The following is an 18,493-nucleotide window of genomic DNA, read 5'->3' as shown; positions in this document are numbered from 1 at the left end:
TCATAAAATATTTAAATATAAATTATTATCGATAACGATCGCGTTTGTGGTTATTTAATTATTTCAAATGATATAAGAGATCGATTTTAGAAAAATGTTCTTTAGATCGCTTATTTTTCGTTAAGCAAACGGAATTTGGTTATAAGAAATCTCCTTAAAAGTGTGAGAATTTTTTGATTCAATTAATAACATAAATTTGACCAAAAAAATTAACAACTTTAAAGAAAAATGGACGAAGTCACTCCCCTAACTTAGATGAGGTTTTCATTCGTAAGTTGGCAAGTCAACGAAATTATTCCAAATGGGTGATCGAGATTTCGACATGAGATTCATTACATTCAAATTGAAGGCTTGATAACTCGATCAAAGATCTGCTCTCTTGAAATTCTTGAGTGTGCTCGTAAAAGACTCTATTTCTATAGAGACTTACTTTTATCGAAAAAATAAAAGGAGATAACCCATGATAGTTTAGTACGATAGCCTATTTGATGGATGAGGATTCTTTGTCCAAAATGCTCCTTTCGAACAAGCTTTGCCTTAAGTTCTGGAGAGATAAAGAAAGAAGGCTTGTGAATATTAATGAAAATGTTAACCTTGATTTATTCCTTAAGTAGCATGAGGAGAAGCTCATGGTGTACCCATCTTTACATTAAACCAAAAACCATTCAATTAATTCATTTTTACATTCCTTCCAAATCTACCGTTTATAAAGTAATTACATAAAATTAACAATTAAATTCTACCCACAATCTAAGCACCCACTTGCTTTACTCACTCATTTTCCCTGCTGAAAAAATAACATTTTTTTTCTTTTTTAGACAACTCTCAGTCTAATACTTTTTTCGCTTTTACAAATTAATTCAAGTACACACGCGTATTGTGCGCTAAACTCTTATATAGGTCTATTTGTCTCGTAAAAACTTAATTACTTAAAAAAATTCTTAAAAATGATCGTTTGTGTCACATGAAATACTTAGTCAATGAAAAATATTTTTATTACCACCAACAATTTGCATCTAAACATTTTCGTCAATGCGGAAAATATATTTTGTTCATTCACTTTTATAAGTAATATAAGAGATCATTTTTACAAATTTTTTTTTTCAAATTATTCATTTTTCGCGAAATAAACGAAGTCATATAATTATTGCATCACTCCATAAATTAACCTTGTAAACTAACACCAACTTTTTCTATGAATAAGTTGAAACACTAGAATGCAGGTGAGTTTTGTCACGCTACAAACTCACTCTAAGAATACATCGGGAGAAAAAATTCTGGTTATATATGCAAAGATCAACTAAACAAATATACCCCATTTCTCAATAAAATCTTTGTAAAAATCACATGCCATCTTTCTTGCTGGACACCGTACATGAGTATTCTTTTTATTTTATGGGTTAGGCAACATATTTTTATTCTATGACCAGTCTGACACATAAACATCTAGAGGAAGATTGTTCAAAAAGTCCTAAACCTAATATACGGTAGCCAATTCAGTTCTAAATTTTTCAATTGTCAATTTAGTCCTAAACCTTTTGATGATTTGTCAATTTAGTCATAAATTTTTAACAATTTGCCCATTTAGTCTTTTCGCCAATTTTGACTGGAAATCATTAACATGACGGCCTAGTTAGCACTGACTGTCTAACATGGCACAACTGGCGCTAATGTGGACAATTTTTATAATTTTTTTCTTTTTTTTTCATTTCCTTTCCTTTTATTTTTATTTTTTCTTTTCCCTCCGCCGGCCATCCCCAAGCCTCTTTGACCGCAGGCCTCAGGCGAGGGCTACCCTCACTAGCCTAGGGTTGAGCGTCCCTCGGCCAAAGCCGGAGAGGCCGGCGGGGCGAGCCGGCGAGGTTGATTCTCACTTGAGGCCAGCAGAGGGAAAAAGAAAAAAGAAAAAAAAGGAAAGTAAAGGAAAAAAGAAGAAAATTTTAAAAATTATTCACGTCAACGTTAGCCGTATCACATAGGATGACCAGCATTGACTAGATTACCACGTCAGCGATTTTCAGTCAAAATCGACCGAAAGGACTAATTTGGCAAATTGTTAAAATATTTATGACTAAATTGACAAATTATTAAAAATTTTAGGATTAAATTGGCACAATTGAAAAGTTTAGGACTAAATTGACAAGTTGTCAAAAAATTTAGGACTCAATTGAAAAAATTGAAAGATTTAGAACTGAATTGGTCGGCGAACAATAGGTTTATGACTTTGGATATTTTTTTCTCGTTCGAGTAACCCACCTTCATCGAACAAGAAGTGGGAATAATCTTGTCACGTCACTGGATTAGGGTTATATCATAGATTATGGTCTTTTTGGGCCGTGCATTACCAAAAACAAGATCTTCTTAGGGACATGTCCATGATGAATCTCTCTCTATAATAAGTATAGCTCGTAGTTTACAATGTAAAATAAGGTCAAACATAAGTTGAACCTCATCTCTCTCTCTTATATTAAAAAAGAAACAAAGAAAGAGAGAGTTATTACTCTTAAAATTTATCATCAATGATATTTCATAAGATACTCTTATGTAATATTCTCATTTTTTTTTTATCTGTTATACTCTAACTCTCAACTCACTTTTAGATTTTTGCCCTGCCTCCTTATAGAGCGTGGGAGTCGAAACCCACATCTGAAACTAAACGTCTCCACCCTTAGTCTCCCTGAAAAGGTGGAAAATCGAACTCCACACCTCTCCCTCCCAAATAGGAAGGGTGGCCACTAGGGGTGTCAATGGGTCAGGTCGGGTTGGGTTTTCATGATACCCGACCCGACCCGACCCAAATATTGGACATATGTGTTCGACCTGACCCGAGATAAGACCCAAACAAGATAAAGCTACACGATTGGGCCGGGTCATGTCGGGTCAGGTCGGGTCGGGTTTTGTGTTTCAAACAATGAATTCAGAGATAGAGATAGAGAGAGAGATGCCATTGTTGCGGATCCCGAATTCATCATCTTCCCAGCAGCACCCTGTGCATCATTGCCCCGGCCTCAGCTATTCAACCGCCGCCGCCGCCTTCTACGCCAGCCGTCCCGGCATCGTTGCTGCCGCAGCAAGAGGACTCCGCGTCATCGACGAGCCCGCCGCCGCCGCCGCCGTAGGCGTCGGCTTCGGCCTCGTTGTCCTGGGCAAGGCCCCGCCAGATGTGGTTCTCCGACAACAGGGACTTCACTTGCTCTCAGAGGAGGTGATTCAATTGCCCCATCTTCGCGATCTCTTGGTCTTTTTCCTTGATTTTTCTGGCCAGCCCCTGCGTCTATAAAGAAGTCAAGAACAAAGTTGTCAGGGTTTTGCTTTTGGAAATCCCAGAACCAAGTCATAAACCCTAATCAATCCATCAAAAACTTGTCGAAACAACATAAACTGACGACGACGACGACGAGGACGACAAGGAAAGGTAAAATTTGAAAAAGGAAAGGAGGAAAGAAGGGTCGTTACATACATGTTGGGAAATCAAAGGGTCGATCTCCGATTCGTGCCCCCGAGATGGCGACGCCTTGGTCATCTTGCGAGGATCGTGAGTCGCCGAGAAGCGATCGCCGCTCAAGAGGTCGTCGCCGATGGCGTCTCTGGACCGCTTGTGGTGGCGGCTCCCAGGGACAGAGACGGCGGCGGCGGCATTGTTGTCGCCGGTCGATGATTTCGCCGTGCAGAACTCGGGAATGATGTGGTATTTCCGGAGGCGGCGGCGCGATGGCCACAAGATCTGGTCGGGCGGCGTGGTCTCCGGCAGAAGGATGAAATCCTCCGCCGCCTGGCTATGGTAGAAACAGGTCGTCTCGTTGGTGAGTTTGAGGACGCCGTGGCCGTCGATCTCGGCGACGCCGCTGAGGGTGATGTTGCCGGCGGCGGCGGAACCCGGGGAAGAAGAAGTCGGTGGCAGGGTCCTGGGAGGAGGAGGGATCTTAAGGGTTTTGGTTATTATTTGGATTGGCTTATTATTTGGGTTGGGCTTGGGTACCCAAGCCCAATAGATCCAAACAATACCCAATTCTTTTTATTGTTACCCAAACAAGTTGAGACCCAATCCGACCCAATAAGAAAATTTCGTGTTCGGGTCGGGTTGGTTCGTGTTTCGGTTCGGGTATTGTGTTTGGTTTTGACACCCCTAGTGGCCACTAGGATAAATCTCAGTGGTTGTAATATTCTCATTTACTTGACTAGTTTTAAAGCGCACACTATACTCGTGTCATTACTTTTAAGATTTATTTATATTATGACGATAGTGCCCCTCACCATTTTGGTACTAGTGAAAAATGAGATCAAATGGTAATTACATATACATAGAAAAAAAAGTTGGTGGCTTCTCAACGGATAAGTATTATATTTAACAAGAAGGTAATTCTGAAAAGTGAAAAGTGAGACCAACGGTGGCGTTGGCTTACTTAGATAAATATAGATTAGATATAACCATTTTAACACCAAAAACCCTCTTCTCGCTCTTCTCTCAAAGTACGCGCTTCTCATTTGCCATTCTATTTTTAACTCGAGTCACCAATCCATGATGATTTTTGCTTGATGAAGAAATCCACACGTAAAATCAGTTCTTCATGTACTATGGATGAGACACACGCATGAATAAAAGGGATAGAGGAGACAGAAGAACAATGCTGGAGACAGAAGTATAGATTGAATATACAAAGGATTGTGAGTACAATCCGTTTGTTACTAAGTAGCTGCGCTTCACCAAAATGACTTCGAATCCATCTTTGTACCCTAAGGAAGGAAGGAGAGAGAGAGAGAGAGAGAGAGAGAGAGAGAGAGAGAGAGAGAGAGTTGGTAAGCCCATTGCTGAGGGTGGTGGTCTTCCCTTCGAAGCTCAAACTTCAGTTGGTAAGCCATTGCTGAGGGTGGTGGTCTTCCCTTCGAAGCTCAAACTTCGGGGCCTTGATGTCTTGGCCGTTAAGCTTTGCGAAAATCGAGCACGGCATGGCCACGCAGCTTTCCTTTTACAGATCAACCGTTCTCTTTTCCAGCTTTCCCAAAGTAAGGGTAACTCACGAGCTCACGTATCATCACTGCCTTTGCCTTACTTACGCTTTCTTTCCGTTTCGTGAATTTGGTCGTGTACGCTTTAGAAAAGAGGAAAAAAGAATATCACATCGGTTTATTTTTGAAAAAGTGAAAAAAAATTACGCCAAAAGTCTTGAACGTTTTACCAAATGGTGCAATCAAAACCCAAACGATCGAAAAGTACAATCAAACCTTAAATACTCTAAATCAGTTACAATCAACAACCATTCCTACAATTTCAGTGACATGGCATACCGTGTACGGTTTTCATGCTCTCTTTCGTGTTTTTTCCTTCTTTTTACTCTTTATTTCTCAGCGTCTCATGGTATGTATACCGAACAGTCCAAATGGCATTGACGTGGTAATTTACGGCAACGACTTTTTATATCCTAAACGAAAAGAGCCAATGTGAGCTAAAAAAGAAAGTTGTTCAAGTATCCAATGAACAAAAGAAATTACAAACCTCTTTGATCTTGAGGCCGCGTTTGGTAGTCCAAATAGAATAAATTATCTTAATGTTTGGCAACGTCCTCTGAATTAGATCAACCCGTATATATCCGGGACAGGGGTGAGATAAATCGAATTGGATAATTTCTTTTTAAAAATAACTAAAGAAACTCTGTTATATTCTAAAGATGGAGTGATGGAGTGAGTTATCCGGATATTGCTTCGTTGACCACCGTGTGAGGATCACCGCCACGATAGCCGATCATCGTTACTTCCGACTACCGCGCGGGCATTGTCGCCTCCAACCATTGCTGATCACTATCAACGGCGAGCCGATCCTGTTTTGACAACCGAGAGTATCCTGCTTCGTCATTGCCTCGGGATTCTCCTCGAAATTTTTTTATCTCAGATGGCTCTTCACTTTACCCCACATCCTCCCCTTCTCCTCAGCAGGTTCGCTCGTTGACAAACTGATTTTCCCAATTTCCACAGTCGAATCAGCTAGAGTTTCACCGTTTTCTTCGACCACAAAAATTTTTGTTCTGCCATCAAGCGCTCTGCAAGCATCCCCGCCGGCCAAAGCACGTTCGCTCAGTGTACTTTCGAAGCCCTCTGCATCCTCATCGAACCCAACCGATGGCACGATGACCCATCTTCGATATCGACACGGATCGACCCATTTGAGCTCTACCTCTCCGTCTCTGAAGCATAGACAGGGGGGCACAACACTTGCGCGAGGTTTGCATAGACAACGGCTGCCAAGAGAAAGCTGATCGAGAGAGCAATGGATGGAACGTCAGACTCGGGGCACTCTAGGGAGTGTCGGACGTGGTGGGTGAAGGTCGAAGTAGCTGGATACAACAAAGGATTTTTCAATATTTTTCAATCTTATCTTAAATGACACCAAATATATTATAGGAATTTCTATAATCCGGAAGATAATATGAGGATTTTCAATCCCATCTAATCCTATCTTATCCCACTCCGAGTTTGGATGACCAAAGGCAGCCTTATTCATTTGAAATACACACGTGGGTTCCACCCATCAATGAATGCATTGATCTCTTTTTGATGATCCAACTTTAGTCCTCTTCTAGTACTATTATTGATGCATTAATTGCATACATACATCCACAATTTGGGCAAGTTGTGCCTGAGGCGGCTTTTGAAAGAGGCAGATCCAACGCGGTGGATCAAATCCCATCTTCACAAGTAATTGCTAAGCCGATGCATCAGAGTCATATCTATCTGTATCATTGTCAGTCCACCTCCATTGACAGAGAAGACGAAAGCTTCGGACCACCATTGGCTAGTGCCCGATGATTTGGTCCGACTAGGGCTAATTGCCAGGGTTGTGTGCATCCTCAAACAAACGTAATATACCACCCTTGTGACGATAAGTTGTCCATCTAATTTATATTCATATGAATCTTGTATTGATATGATTTGTTAGAGACCGTTTAAGAAGTAAGCACAACTACCAGTTTACAAGTTTCAATGAGAATGAACTAGTTAAAATTGAGGGTGCGTTTGTTTTAGGAAAAGTGTTTTTCGGAAATTCGTTTTTCGGACTTTCACCTGTTTGGTTCGCAAAAAATGATTAGTCAATCGAAAACACTTTTCGGTCAAGGAAAACATTCATGTATAAAATTAGGAAAGTGAATTCTCTAATCTTAGAAGGCGAAACTACTTTCCGGAATTGCTTCCCTTTACTTTTTTAATATTTTATTCTTTTCTTTCTTTTATTTTATTTTTTCTTTTTCTCTTTTATTTTTAAAAATAAAAATATTTAAAAATTCGAATTTTTTTTTCCTGAGATAAAATCATGGGATCGATATTATTTTCCAAATGAGATCCAAACACCAGAAAATGTTTCGATCACATATCACCAAATAAAGGAAAACTAACTATTTTCGTGAAAAATGATTTTCCAGAAAATATTTTCCAAAAACATTACATTTTCCATGAAACAAACACACCGTGAAGAACCCTTTTATCCATTTATGTTTAAGATTCTTTTATCTTTGTTTGCCCCGATTCATCAATCCATTATTACCTTCTACCAAATCGCCCTTTGTGGATGGGGATTCTCTATCCCTCGCATGGTACTCTTCTTACCGACCCAATGAATCTTAACCATCGTTTAACGAGAACGGGGTTGTTATTAACTGTTATTCGCGCAAGACACCGGAGGACTTTTACTAAATCAAGGAAAATCTTCGAACCGGTAGAAAAAGGTTACCTCACTATGAAAGCCCGTCTTGTAGAAAAGTAAGCAATCTAATGTCATTTGTGTTAAAGTCGTTATGAGTCTTATGACAGCCTAATTTGACGATACGATCCATTAAGAAATTGGAAATTTGACGCTCCACTCGCACGAGTCACTTGCACTGTAGTTTGGCCAGTTGCCAGTGGAAAGACTTCGCCTCCATTAAAACTTGTGGACCCCGTCCCCCCTCCCCCTCCTCTCGCCACCTTCCTCCTCCCTTCTCCTCCGCCGCCGTCGTCTTCTTCTTCCAATCCTCCTCCGCCGTCACTCCCTCTCTCTCTCTCTCACTCACTTATATACACCCCCCACTTTCTCTCAAGTCCAAGCACTCTCTCTATTCATTCTCTTCCCTCTCTCTCTGTTTGCTGCGTTCGCATGGCCCTCGTCCGCCACCGCCGGCAGCTCAACCTCCGCCTCCCCTTGCCGGAGCCCTCCGACCTCCTCCTCCTCCCGCCCTTCCCCGCCCCCGCCGCCGCTCCCCCCGCTGCCATCTCCGCCTCCGACCTCGAGACCCTCCACGTCCTCGGCCACGGCAACGGGGGCACCGTCTACAAGGTCCGGCACAGGCGCACCTCCGCCGTCTACGCCCTCAAGGTCGTCCGCTCCGGCTCCGACGCCTCCACCCGCCGCGGCGCCCGGCGCGAGGCCGAGGTCCTGCGCCGCGCAGCCGGGTGCCCCCACGTCGTCGGCTGCCACGGCTCCTTCGAGGAGGCGTGCGGGGACGTCGCCATCGTCCTCGAGTACATGGACCTGGGGACCCTGGAGTCGGTGCTCCGTAGCTACGGCCCGTTCGGCGAGCCGGACCTGGCCGACGTGGCTCGCCAGGTCCTGAACGGTCTCGACCACCTCCACTCGCGCAAGATCATACACCGAGACATCAAGCCGTCGAATCTGCTCGTGAATTCGAAGATGGAGGTCAAGATCGCTGACTTCGGAGTGAGCAAGATCATGTGCAGGACGCTCGAAGCGTGCGACTCGTACGTCGGCACGTGCGCTTACATGAGCCCGGAGCGGTTCGACCCGGACTCCAACGGCGGCAGTTATAACGGTTATGCCGGAGACGTGTGGGGGCTGGGGCTGACCCTGCTGGAGCTGTACTTGGGCTACTTCCCGTTCCTGGACCCGGGGCAGCGGCCCGACTGGGCCAGCCTCGTGTGCGCGATCTGCTTCGGCGAGGTGCCGAGCCTGCCGGAGCGGGCGAGCGGCGAGTTCCGGAGCTTCGTCGAGTGCTGCCTGCAGAAGGAGTCCGGCAAGAGGTGGACGGTGGCACAACTTCTGACCCACCCGTTTGTGTGCAAGGATCCGATATCCGGGGCATGAAGGGCGGGTCGACCCGAGTGAAGAGTCCGACATCATTCGGACCTCCTCTTTTTTTTTTTCCCCTTTAGAGATTTTGATTTTGTGCATAATGGGCGAATTTTAGGATTTACATTCCTTTGTCCTAAATTTGATCGATGAATGTTCATGACAATGGAAGAGCATCTTTTGCAATCCTTTTCTTCTTAGCTAGTTTAATTATGGTGTTCATGACGTGGTATGACTACAGTAAGATTTAAGAACGAATAATTGAAGAAACAGGACAATAATCAATTCATTACAAATAAATAAATACGTAACATGAAAACGAAAAGTTACTGTTGGACCCGAAATAGTAAAGTTATTCGCATTTTGATTTGCGCACAAGTTTCATACCAAACATAATCTTATTTTGGAAAAAGTTCCGACGGGGAAACTAAAGGGGAAATGCAAAAGGGAAACGTCGATTATTTTTTCCTCAAGTTTTATACACAAGAGCACAGGTGCGGAGACCCGGTTAAGTGAAAGCCTACGAAACACCTAACAAGTCTCATGAATCGATTATGTCCATACTTTTGGTCTACGCTGATGGCCCTTACCTAAAGCAAGTTTGACGCAGGTAGTGAAATTCAAATGAGGAACTTCTAATTTTTTACTAGGAAATCTCTCAATTCACAATCAATCGTACTAATCGGTTAAGTCCAGACTTTTGGTCTACGCTGATGACACTGACACAAAGCAAGTTTGACGCATGTAGTGAAATTCGAACGAGTAACCTTTAATTTTTTAACCGAAAATCCTTCGTTTCCCAATCAACCGCAATAAACTTTAGGGGGTTAATTTTGAAATATTTCAGCTTTCGTGGATTTGTAGGTAGGTCCTAGTCTTTTATTCTAATTTTTTTTTTTTGGGTAACGCCTCGAACTTCTTCTTTTTTTATGAGTGACGAGAGACCCCGCACCATTCTTAATGGCGCCAATTGCGGCCCCCTCCGACTTTAATACATATTTCTCTTCTGAATCCTATCCTCAAGTCTTCGAACAAAGTAAAAATCCTACTAACCCATCAAACCATATTTTAGTATTGCACAAATCCATTTTGGCAGTTTGACAAATTTTCAAATCTATGAAGCATGAAAGCACGGATCACCTTAACCCATGAGCACACGTAAGTAGAGTAGTATTTCACCTTCCAAGGACCGAAAGCTGTTTGAGAATCGGTCGATTCAAGTTCAATTTGTCTGGTTAGGGACCGCCACCGAAAGCCGTCTAGCAATGTCTAACTTTGCAAGTGACTGGCCCATATATTTCTCTTTAAGTCGGCCAACAGTTGTACGACAAATATCCAATTTAATTTATAAAATAATGTAGTGAACTTTGGTTGGGCGCTCAAATATGACCCATCAATCGAATTTTCTCGTTGGTAAGTTTGACAAACCAAGACGAGACAAAAAGGATAATTTGGCCAAGAACCGAACAAAGACGAAAAAGTTATTCGAAAACGATGTTCTAATCCTTCCTTTTGTATCCTAATCTTGGCCCTTTAGTGGAAAATTATACAAGAGAAGGAAGTTCACTTTCGTGGGCAAGCAACCGTCCTTAGGCCCACGAAAATGTTGAAACAACGCGTGTATGTCGAGCATATAAATCCTTTGTCCTTTTCCTTCTATATATATATATATATATATATTAATAGGACAGCCAAAACAACTAAGATTACGGTGAAATTCAATATAAATCCGTTGTTCTTTTCCCGCCGTTGACAGAAGCGGACGGGGGCTTAAAGGTGGATTAGGATCGTGGGATTGTGCGTCGGCCTCGTACGTCTCTTCTCGATCAAATTGAAGTGGTTTGGTGCATGAACGTGAACGGAACGTCACTACTAGACTTGTTTATCACACGTGAAAGTGGAACTAGAACGGTCTTTGGCAATGAAACGTCAAATGAGGAGAAAGAAATTGCATTGCACGCTTTCTCGTGAATGGTGGTGATAAACGTGGAGGAAGGATTGGGGCAAAAAAAATCATCCCTCTACATTTTCATATCTCAAAACTCATATCTGTTAATGAGTAATTGTGTTAGTGAAAATACTTCACTTACTTTTGTATATAGTATCTATACATGTTAGAGTGCCTATTTATTTTCTATTGGTATCTATGGATTGATCACGAGTCGAAATATGATTAGGGTCCTTATGTGTCTTGAACTTATCCTCAACGCAGTGAATATAAATCTCGTAACATTTTTCAGATTTTTTTGATAGTCGACAATTGAAATGAGATATTTTTCTCCATTTTTTGTTATAGCTATTGCAGCCTCTGAAGTAGCTATTGGGTTAGATATTGTTTCGTGAATTTATCATAACATAAAATCAACTAGTATCAATCAATCGAAGTTGTTGAATAAATGAATAAATAGATTTAAGACATATATGCTATTTCACAAGATCTATCATCGATCTCGGCCATTGAAAGAGCCATTAATCTATCATCTATGTGTTAATTTATAACTTTTAATAGACAAGCGTTGCTTAATAATAAAAAATTGCGGAGTAACTTTTTGTAACTGCGGATAGGATTAAAGAAGTTATTAACCGTTGTATCTAAACATTGTATGTAGTCTCTAGAGATAATAAAAATCCCAGTGTATTCATTGTAAACCCCTTTAATCAATCACATAACTCAACGTTTTTATGTAAATTTATCTTTATCTTTATTTTTCTACGATTTACATGGCTATCCGCAATTGTCTCTGGTCTCCGTACCTTTAATTTTCTTGTTAATTTTTTTCATGTCCAAAATCAATAAAGAGCCCTTCGCAACTATTGTCGATTTACTTGTTAATTCATCCTTATTCTTAAAGGATATTTCAAATCTTTTGTGAAAGAGTGCGTAATTAGCGAAATGGAGTTCATGATGATGGAGCTAACTCGTATAACGTGAAATTAATAATTGTAACATGTTAATTAAATTATTCCAATGCACCGAATGTGATTGAAATAATAAAGAGTGTTATAATAATTGTCATCGTGCCTAACATTCCTCGTGTCTTTATTCGAGCCATGGAAATACTCTATATATTATAACTCTTTCTCAGCTTCGACGTCCATATAAGCACAGTGGACTAGGGGTGAGTAAGATAGACCGCCCAAACTGGGATCGGATTGAACCGGACTGGATCGACCGATTCGGTCCGGTTGTCGAGAATATCAGTCCGGTTCCCAGTACTTAAAAGTGGAACCCGTTTTCGAGCGGTCCAGTTTCCGGTTCTAAGGTGGGAACTGAACCGATAAATATATATTTTTCTAATTTTTTCATATATATATTTATTTACTTTTTAAAATTTTTGAAAAAAAATAGAAAGCCTAATCTAATTTTCCTAATTCCCTCTTGCCTTTACCAATAAGTGATTGGTTCCATTGGAACCGGTCCACGGTCCCAAGATTAGCCGGTCCGGTCTCCAGTCCTAGAAACTGGGAACCGGTTCTCTCGGTCCGGTTCCTGATTCTTAGATTGAACCAGACCGGACCGGGAACCGTTCACCCCTACAATAGACAAAAAAAAAAGGGTCCCACTTAGAAATTACGCAATAATTAAAGGTAGATAGGCATAGGATCATGGGAGTGTTGAGTCAGCCTTGGACGTCTCCTCTCGATCAAATCGAAAGTGCTTTGGTGCATTAACGTGAACCAGAACCATACGTTACTAAACTCGTTATATTGGCATGGGAAAGTGAAAATGAACGAGTCATCTTTGGCAATCAAGGGTCAAATGGGAGAAGAAAATTTGCATTGCACGCTGTCCGGTAAACCGTGATCAATGATACTGAAAAGTAATTAAGTTCCTTCCACGACATGATGATCAAGCTCTTACTGTCGAAGCTTGCCTCTATGATCTACCCTCATAACATGAGATCATTGAGATGTGTCCTCATTTATCGGTCAGTTGCGCGCAAGAGGAAACGCAAATATCAAATCAATTCTTCCTTGACTTTGCTCCTCTCTCTCTCTCTCTCTCCACCAACTAGGGTGATGCAAAATAGTTAATAAATCATATTTAACTCGTAACTCATTGCCTAGCTCGGACTTACTCTTAGTGATCTTCCCAGGTAAAGGTATCGGCTTTTGCTGTCTGCTCCCAATTGATGGTATCAGATTGATTGGTTGCCACTCCTCAAGAAAAAATCTCTCGACCAACGCGATGATTAAGGTGGGCCCACTTCCAATGTGTATTGATATATGGTGAATATCTCGAGAAAGAAATCTCGTGACCAACGCGAGCAATGGAGATTCAAGTTAAGATATATAGGATACTTGAATTGAGGAGGTTAAGATGCACCTGATATGTTGACACGTTTGGATTTATACTTTCTCTTGGCGATATCTCCAAATAAAGGTATCGAATTCGTGCTGCACGCTCCCAGCAAGAACGTGACAACAATGACACAAGTTCATAATTTAAGTCTTCGAAAGAGCACTACCTTGGATTTTGCTCTCGTTAGAGATGGTGGGAGTAAGCAACAACAATGGCAGAGGTATGGGACGATCGAAACAACAATGGCGGAGGCATTGGTCAATCGTGGGGGCAAGGGCACCCGACCATTACAAAACGCACACCAACCAAATATATGCTACCAATCCAATATGTTTCTAGGCCTTATATGGACGGGTGTTACTGACATGGACATAAGTTCGGGGAGTTTATTATACTCAAAATCCTATGCGATTCTTTTCTTTTACCAAAGTACTATATAAATTAGAAAATGGACTGTTGAGTGGTATATAAATGTGAGAATCTGAATGATTATCACTTTAGTATTCCTTGTAAAATAGAAATGGGAAAGGTTTTCAAACTCATATGGTTGTAGTAGGCCGGTCCCATCCATCTGTCATGTGTAATTTATCCATACGAATGTTTGTTTCGTTGCATTGATTTTCAAAATTAAACGTCTACATATGTAACTATACTAATATTTCCGATCTCTTTAAAGTCTCCTTAACGCATCATAGTAAGTGAATACTCAAATTAACTCTCTTAATCATGAAATGCACGACACCATTTTGGCAACAAAGCTGTAATTTCACAAATTCCTTGATGATTTAAAAGTCAATTCACGTTCAACTAGAGAAAACTAAGTCAACAATAGCGACTTACTTTTTTTTTTTGCTAAATCGAACTTTCCATTGCATCAGAGAAGTACAAATATTACACAGAAGAGTTGGAGCCTACATCAACATGATAAATAAAAGAAGACTCCGCGAGCACTAAGCTTTTGACTCTAGATGGGAGATCATTAAAAAAGAAAGATGATGCATTTCCTAAATGAAAAGAAGCCCATTTTGCAAGCTCATGAGCAGCAACATTACTAGATCTGTTGATCCACTTGAAGCTCCATTCTGGGCTGTTGCTGAGAAATAAGCAAGAGTCCAAGACGAAAGCATGAATACACCAAGGACAAATGCCCTTTTGTTGAATAGCATCAATTAACATCTTACAATCACTTTCAAAAATCGCTTTGTGGATGCCGAAAGATTGAGCAGCTTTGCATGCGAGAAGAAGAGCTGCAGCTTCCACTTCCACTGGCGAGTTCCATCTTCCTCATCTTGTCCACGCTTGGACAACTGTGCCTCTATACGATCGTGCAATAATACCTATGGCACCTCTGTTATCTTTCCACGCACTATCTACATTAAATTTCAACTCTTGATTTGATGAAGGTATCCAAGAGTTTGACCTTACCCCAATAAAATCCGGTTCCTCGCTTAACTTCACTTTGTCCTCCCTCCTGAACATATTTGAATATTCCAAGAAATCTTGTATGACCATCTGAATGGCCTGGGAAGGAACTAGAGTAGTCTGATCATGTATATTTGCATTCCTGTAACGCCACATTCTAGTGCAAAGAATTGCTGCATAGAGGGTGAAGAGCTTGCAATCCACTCCCGTTCTCTGTACTATTTTTCCTGGATCAAGAAAGTGATTCACCATCTCTTCCGGAGACCTGAAGTTCCAAGCAGACGAGATAATACCCCATGGGCTCTGTCTCCACATAATTTGGGCTAGAGGACATTTTGTGAACAAATGTACTGAATTTTCGTCTGAAGCTCCACACAACGGGCAAGAGGGGTCTGGGATGTGGATCAATTGAAGCAAGTTGGCTCGACAAGGTAAAATGTTAGTCGTTATCCTCCACAGCATCATTTTGTGTCGCTCACGAGCTCTAGCTTTCCAGATTTTGTTCCAAATACCGCGGTTGTTACCATTTTCATTTGGCGACTTTATGAGTTTGTAAGCAGATTTAACAGAAAATATTCCATCGATAGCTGGATGCCAAATCAGTTTGTCTACCCCAATGGAGTTTGGCACATGGATCTGAAGGATGGCTTGGACTGAGGTTGGGCAAAATGTTTGATTTAGACTTAATACATCCTAAGTTTTTGTCCCTGGGATAAAGAAGCTTTCTATCTTTCTGTGCTTCAAAACAGGGTCTGGATCAATAAAAGAAGGCAGATGAGTTGAGACGTTAGGAATCCAGGGGTGATTTTCGACCTCGATTGACTTTCCATCCCCGATTTGATATAGAGTTCCCAGTTTGAGTACTTCTCTGGTATCTATGATTGCCTTCCACAAAGGAGAGGTTGATGCCTTGACCGTGTGATTCCAGAAATTTGAGGTCTGCAAATATTTCCCTTCAAGGACTCGAACCCATAACTTGCCTCTATCTTGGATCATTCCCCAACTGAGCTTCAAAAGCAAAGCATTGTTGAAGTCCCTATTCTGCCGAAAACCCATTCCTCCACTCTTCTTGTTTCTACACAGAGAATCCAAACATTTAGGTGTAAAATATCTATTTTTCTCGGATGGCACACCCCACCAGAATTTTCTTATAGAGGCATCAAGTCTGTCACCAGTGCTCCGAGGCAAACAACTAGATTGCATAGCATAAATCGGTGTGCTCTGAACAACCGATCGGATATATGTTGCTCTACCCGCCCAAGATAGTGTCTTTCTTTTCCAGGAGCTAAGTTTGTTATCAACCTTTTGTTCAAGGAATTGATATTTTGTCCTGCTTTTTCCTATATTGAAGAGGGGATTTCCAAGGTATAGTGATTCAGGATCTGTCTTTCGCATGGAGCTCATCCATACAAAACTTTTTCATGCCCGTGGAAGTATTTTTAGAAAAAAAGATAGATGACTTCTGATGATTCAAGCTTTGACCTGACCACGAGCAATAAAGTTCAAGGCATTCCTTCAGTGCTCTCACTTGATGTTTAGTAGCTCCGACAAATAACAACAAGTCATCGGCATACATAAGGTGAGTTAAAGGCGGACTTTTTCGCCCTACTCTTATACTTGCAATAATCTTCAAATCCTCTGCTTTAGATAGAATTCTAGAAAGAAGTTCAGAATAAATCACAAACATGTATGGCAAGATAGGGTCACCTTGTCGGAGTCCTTTCTGAGGTTTAAAACTTCCCGCAAGTCTATCGTTGATGAGAAGAGAATAATGAACCGATGATACACATATTTTTATGAGCCTGCAAAAGTGAGACGAAAACCCCAAACTACAGAGTATTGTATCAAGTATATTCCAATCAACTCTATTATAAGCTTTTGACATATCAACCTTGACTCCCATGAATGGACTCCCCTTTCTTTTCTTCCTCATGGAGTGTAAGATTTCTTGTGCAATTACAGAATTCTCTTGTATGCTTATACCCGGAACAAAGCCGATTGCTGAGGTGAGATAATACGACTGAGGTACCCTTTCAGTCTATTTGCCAACAACTTAGAGATAAGTTGATAGCTCACGTTGCATAGACTTATGGGCCGAAATTGGTTAAAGGTGTGTGGATTATGAGTTTTTGGGATGAGAACTATAATAACTATGATTGAGAAGATGAGGCAATTGACCTGTGTTAAAGAAGTGCTGCACAAATTGGACAATCTGGGCCTTCACCACTTCCCAGCATTTCGTGTAGAAAATAGCATGGAATCCGTCTGGGCCTGGTGATTTAAGAGGGGCCATCTCTTTCAAGACGCTATATATTTCATCCTCAGTTGGAATTGCCAAAAGATCCAAGTTTTCTTCATCAGAAACTACCTTAGGGAAGAGTTTCCTAATGAGAGGGTGTGGATTTAGTGATGGTCCCGAGAAAAGCTCTGTATACTTGGATAAAATGAAGTTTTTAATCTCATCTATACTCATAAGCCATTGGCCTCCATCATCCTGAATTGCCAGGATATAATTTTTGCGCCTTTTGATAGTTGTAGAAAGATGGAAGAATTTGGTATTCCGATCACCCTCCTGCAACCATGATTGTCTCGATGTTTACAATAGCGACTTACTTGTTACTTCAACCAGGCGACTCAATGGGTGCCGCAAACCTTGCGCGCGCACATGTATCGTGGTGACGTGTTCCACCGTCAAATCCGAGAGACGCGACGCCAATCGTTGGATTACAAAGCACTCTTCATGATCGGATTAAAAGTATTTGATGTTAATCAAGACGGCACGGCACTGTAGACCATACCGTATGATTGATTGGATCTACTGTTGAATGTCGGTAGTATGAAACCGAACCACGTGGAATCTCAGCAGATCATATTATCATTTGTGATTTATGACATCATCCAAAGTTTTCCACGCATAATTACTCTCCAACTCCGACGATTTTTCTCCTTCCCTTCCCTTTTCTTTTTTCTTTTTTGCGTTTTTGAACCTACTTATTCTATAATAGCCGCTACCGCATCTATTTTATGGAGGAAAACCGAAAAAGGGAAAATGCTGGTTTCAGATGCTACTCCGAAAGTTCGACATCGAAAGTAAGTCCTCACTCAGCAATGAAAAATTGAATAACATCTTCAAAAATATATCATTTATATTTATATTACTTGAAAATAATTAGTCGATGAAAAATATTTATATTACCATACCGATAATAATAAATCATGAAAATATTTTTCGTTATGAAAAATGACACAAATAATTTCTGTACTTTCGTCTAACGTGCAATTTGGTTTTATAGTTCATGGAATAAATTGAATACATACTGAAAATTCAGTGATCATATTAAATAAATTAAAAGTTGAGGGAGTATACTGAGAGACTGTTTGTGTCATTATTCATTTTCGTTATTAAAGATATTGTTTTGGAAATAATTTAAGGAAATGAAAAAGGGGGTCAATTATTACGCAACCGATACGGTGACGAGGCAAAAGGTCAAACCGCAGAAGAATCAAATCAAGAAAAGAGATAGCTATCCACATCCCACATGCAATTCCAACCTCCTCCTGCATCTTCACCACTCCACCTCTTTCCTCCATTAAAGAATCCAAGAAAAATCCTTCCAGCTCGAAACCACCAGCAGCTACCAGACGCAAACGATTCTCCCGTGATCCCGCCGCAGCAGCTCCTCCATCTCCTCCTCCCCTTGTGACTTGTTCACCGC

General features: G+C 41.1%; 1 protein-coding gene and 1 pseudogene across 1 annotated transcript; one reads left to right on the top strand and one right to left on the bottom strand.

The window, feature by feature from the left end:
• Positions 1-3,016: 3,016 nt before the first annotated feature.
• LOC115690229 (uncharacterized) lies at positions 3,017-5,851 on the bottom strand (annotated as a pseudogene).
• A 2,097-nt stretch (positions 5,852-7,948) lies between these two features.
• Positions 7,949-9,234, top strand: LOC115669218 (mitogen-activated protein kinase kinase 9-like). Its single transcript, XM_030590488.2, has one exon. The coding sequence runs from the start codon at positions 8,123-8,125 to the stop codon at positions 9,065-9,067; it is 945 nt and encodes a 314-aa protein (XP_030446348.2). The 5' UTR covers positions 7,949-8,122; the 3' UTR covers positions 9,068-9,234.
• Positions 9,235-18,493: the final 9,259 nt, after the last annotated feature.

This window comes from Syzygium oleosum, unplaced genomic scaffold (assembly GCF_021117445.2).
Source record: "Syzygium oleosum isolate NSW1041296 unplaced genomic scaffold, Sole_v2.1 Sole_v2.09, whole genome shotgun sequence".
Lineage (NCBI taxonomy): Eukaryota > Viridiplantae > Streptophyta > Magnoliopsida > Myrtales > Myrtaceae > Syzygium > Syzygium oleosum.
This window is presented reverse-complemented; position numbering and strand designations above follow the sequence as displayed.

What these genes read in the sequence shown, in the direction of transcription:
- LOC115669218 (XM_030590488.2), top strand. Translation starts at nt 8,123, where the DNA reads ATGGCCCTCGTCCGCCACCGCCGGCAGCTCAACCTCCGCCTCCCCTTG.